Source organism: Sus scrofa, chromosome 12, assembly GCF_054392235.1.
Source record: "Sus scrofa isolate SSC_HxYL_T2T_F1_AM1 chromosome 12, Sscrofa_HxYL_maternal_Yorkshire_Landrace_v2.0, whole genome shotgun sequence".
In the NCBI taxonomy this organism is placed as follows: domain Eukaryota; kingdom Metazoa; phylum Chordata; class Mammalia; order Artiodactyla; family Suidae; genus Sus; species Sus scrofa.
Window position 1 is genome coordinate 66,436,783 of NC_139394.1, and position 4,172 is coordinate 66,440,954.

At 64.2% G+C, this 4,172-nt stretch overlaps 1 protein-coding gene across 1 annotated transcript; it reads left to right on the forward strand.

Moving 5' to 3' along the window:
* The first annotated feature begins 227 nt into the window (after nucleotides 1-227).
* Nucleotides 228-2,940, forward strand: PLD6 (phospholipase D family member 6). Its single transcript, XM_021068030.2, has 2 exons — nucleotides 228-648; nucleotides 2,630-2,940. The coding sequence occupies exons 1-2, from the start codon at nucleotides 234-236 to the stop codon at nucleotides 2,878-2,880; spliced, it is 666 nt and encodes a 221-aa protein (XP_020923689.1). The 5' UTR covers nucleotides 228-233; the 3' UTR covers nucleotides 2,881-2,940.
* The last annotated feature ends 1,232 nt before the right edge of the window (nucleotides 2,941-4,172 follow it).

Below are 4,172 nucleotides of genomic sequence, written 5' to 3' on the forward strand. Positions count from 1 at the left end.
TGGTGGTGCGTGTGGCCGCGAGGTGCGAATGCGCAGGCGCAGTGTGGGCGGGCGCACCTGGATGCGCAGGCGCAGCAAGCCAGCGGACGGTGGACGTGCTGTCGCAATGGGCGGCGGGCGCTGAGTGCGCAAGTGCGGTGTGTGGCCGGCGCACGTGGCCCGCGGGCGCGCAGGCGCAGGCGCAGTCTTCGGCGGGCGCACGTGGTGGGCTGGGCCTCGCCGGCCTCAGCGACATGCGGCCGTTACGCTGGCAAGTGGCGGCTGTGGCGGTCGCGGGCCTCGCGCTGGCCCTGGAGGCGCTCCCCGCACTGCTGCGCTGGCTGCGGGCCGGGCGACGGCGCCCGCTGCGCGAGGTGCTCTTCTTCCCGTCGCAGGTGACCTGCACCGAGGCCCTGCTGCGGGCCCCGGGCGCCGCGCCTTCCGGCTGCCCGTGCAGCCTCCCCCACGGGGAGAGCTCGCTGAGCCGCCTCCTGCGTGCCCTGCTGGCCGCCCGCGCCAGCCTCGAGCTCTGCCTGTTCGCCTTCTCCAGCCCGCAGCTGGGCCGCGCGGTGCAGCTGCTACACCAGCGTGGGGTGCGCGTCCGCGTGATCACCGACTGCGACTACATGGCCCTCAACGGCTCGCAAATCGGCCTGCTCCGCAAGGCAGGTAAGCGGGGCGCAGGGCCGGGGGAGGCAGAGGCGGAAGGCGGGGTGTTTGTGGAGGGGTCTGAGGACGGGGAGACTCGCTCGCGTACCCTGGCGGCTTGGCAAAATCTGGGGAAATTCTAGGGCCTTATGAGCAGCAGCTGTGCAGAGCGTTTTACAAGGAGACCTGGGTGGGAGCCCCGGGGGAGCAGGGTCTGTGATTCCCAGGGTTCGGTCTGCTCCCGCCTTCCCCTGACCCAGACGGCTTTGGGAGCCGGGGAAGCCTGCGCCTTGGGCATAGATCTGGGGGTGCAGCCCTGCCAGTCAGGTTTTGGCTTTTGCAGTCTGAATGCTGTTGGTTTAGTCAGAAAGCACTTAGTAAATAGAGGGAAAGGCTAGAAGTAGGTCTGCAAACGGAAGCTGTCGGGGCTGGGAAGTCTGTGTTCAGGGCACAGGTGCGCGGGATCAAAGGGAGGAAAAAGCTTTTCAGCTTAAATTCACCGACAAATTTCCCTTTAGAGCTTCTGAAGCGACGAAAAGTAATACACTAAAGCGTGTTTAGTTGATTTGTTTCTCCAGTTGCAAAACGACAGGGAAGTTAGGTCTCTCTTCCTGCGTCTCTTCCTGGAGTGGGGCCAGGTGAGCTGGAAGTGGGGTCACTTTGAAGACCTCATACATCCTGGGCCTCACCTGTGAGTCCTCCTGCTGCTTCCGTGTGGTGCAGTCCTGTGCGCTGCCCTCCACCATGGAGGAGGTACCAAGAGGGTCATTCCTGCACCGGCTGCCGCCTGACCTGTCGGTTCTGGTGGCCGCCGAGACCCGAACCCGCGTGGGGCCTTTAAGATTTGTCCTGGCTGCTCTCAGCGCAGCCCCGGCCTCTTGCTGACCGGGCAGCTGGCTCTGCGGGTGAGATCACTTAATCCGCTGGTACTCCTCACGGGGTTGGAAACTTCATTTAAGTACTGAGGCTGCCTCCAGGCAGTCGTGAGCAGCCCTGGTCTGTCCCTGCTTTTGATGGGGGAAGCTTGGGTGGTTTAGGCAGAGCGGTTTTATTTACTCAGTTTTTAGAGAGGTCTTGAACCTCAGGTTTGGGGGGAACCCTCAAGGGGCCCTCGTCCAGACTCCACGTGCAGCTTGATCTTCCTCCGCTGGCACCCCGGCCATGGCTCACCCTCACTGGGCGAGCCAGGCATCTGTGAGCCATAGCTGCCAAGACCTTCCGGGCCTGGGACCCAGTGCTGAATGAGGAGGTCCCGCTGGGGAGGCTGAGTGGACCCCGGCGGGTCAGGAGGTGTGGCAGCAGGTGTGGCTGCGTGGAGAGCGGGCACAGCTGCTGGAGAGCCTTTCGAGCCTCGCGGGCGTGAGGAATGGCAGGAGGCAGGAGGGGCCGCAGGGCGCACTCCTGCTCCTTGCCCTTGACGGTCGGAGGGGCTGGATGCGAGCTCGGGCTTCAGGTCAGCCTGATCCCCCACCACCAAGGGCTGGGGCCTGCTGGGTCCAGCGCTGCCCATGCAGGCAAGACAGTGCTCGCAGGGGGATCCGGTTAGGGGCGTGAAACCGCAGCAGGTGCTTTTTGCTCTGATGACCACTGGCTTTCCGGAAACCAGTAACTGCCTTGTCGGTGTGGTGGTGGGCCCACGGGGCTGGCTGGGGGCCCACCCAGGTCAGGGGGCTGGGAGCCGGGGGTGGGGCTTCTCTGCAGAGGAAACTGAGGAGCCCTGAGAGCAGCGGCGTGGGCAACCCTGGTTCACCCCCCCACACACACACCCATGCTCCCTTTCCTCCGCGTCGCCGCCCCTGGGTGGGTTGAGGTGGGTCCCAGGCTGGCTCAGCCGCTGTCACCAGGCCAGGCGTGGGGGGTGCGTGGGGAAACTGGACCCGAGCGGCCGTCAGCGCCGTTGCAGCGTCCGCGCCTGGGAAGGAGCCCAAACCCGGCCGAGGGGCCGCGACGGGGGGCGGGGCGGCCCGGCGGGACAGCGGCTGCGACGTGTGGCTCTCCGCAGGCATCCAGGTCCGGCATGACCAGGACCTGGGCTACATGCACCACAAGTTCGCCATCGTGGACAGGAAGGTGCTGATCACCGGCTCGCTCAACTGGACCACGCAGGCCATTCAGAACAACAGGGAGAACGTGCTGATCCTGGAGGACGAGGAGTACGTGCGCCTCTTCCTGGCCGAGTTCGAGCGCATCTGGGAGGAGTTTAACCCGGCCAAGTACACCTTCTTCCCGTCGCAGAAGCAGCGGAGCCGCTGACGGCGCGGGGCGGGGTGGGGGGGGGCGGCCCATTAAATTCTCCTCCTTTATTTAACCCGGCGCCCGCGAGCAGTGTCTGGGGGCCGGAGGGGGCGGTCAGCGAGCGGGGGGCGCGGCCGCGGGGCGGGAGGGTCGGGGCCGCGCCCTCGGGGGCCTTCGCTGGTGCCTGCGGACGGACATGACCGGCCGCGGCGCGGGGGACACCTCCCGCCGCCCGGCTGCGCTCCGGTTCTTCCCCCCCCCCCAATTGGTCTCCTCCGCGGCGCCGGGAAGGCCCCGGCGCCGTCTGGCGGGTCGGTCGGGCGGTGGAGCCGGAGCCCGCGGCCGGCGGGTCCGCTGCGCCTGCGCCTTGCGCCTGGGTCCGTTTTGGTTACTTTCGTCCTCTTAGTGCTGGGAAAGGGAACCTCCAAGTTGGACGTAGGCGTTCCCGTCGTGGCTCAGTGGTTAGCGAACCCGACTGGGAACCCTGAGGTTGTGGGTTCGATCCCTGGCCTCCCTCAGTGGGTTACGGATCCGGCGTTGCTGTGAGCTGTGGTGTGGGTCGCAAATGCGGCTCAGATCCCCCGTTGCTGGGGCTGTGGTGTAGGCCGGCGGCTACAGCTCCGATTCGACCCCGAGCCTGGGACCCTCCATATACCCAGAGGGTTCAGCCCTAAAAGACCAAAAAAAAAAAAAAAAAAGTCTGAGCTAGTAAGTAGCCTTCCTGAAATATACTTGCAATAAAATAAACTTCCTGTAGGGGGTTGAGGGGGCGGGACTAAAATGCACCTCCAAGGAGGCTGTTTTGTCCCGTTTTGGTCGATGCCCGAAGTGACTGGCGCCCCCGACCCGCGGCTGGCCTGTTGCACTGGCCCTGACCTGAGGCAGCAGTGTCGGGGTGGACCCTGCAAGTTCGTTCGTTCATTTGAAACGCTGTACTGGCTGCACGGAACTGGCTTTTAGAGGGACTGATTACCTTAAAAGTAAGACTTTGTTGGGGAGTTGCTGTTGTGGCTCAGAGGGAGCAAGCCCGACTAGTATTCATGAAGATGCCGGTTCGATCCCCGGCCTCGCTCGGTGGGTTAAGGGTCCCGCGTGGCTGTGGCTGTGGTGCAGGCCGGCAGCTGCAGCTCTGAACTGACCCCTAGTCTGGGAACCTCCCTATGCCTCTGCTGCAGCCTTAAAAAAAAAAAGGCTTCGTTGGGATTCACATACCATAAAAATCACCGTTTTAACGTGTGCAGCTCAGTGGTTCTCCGCATGTTAACAGAATTATACCCCGTCACCGCTACCTTCAGAGCGTTGTCGTCACT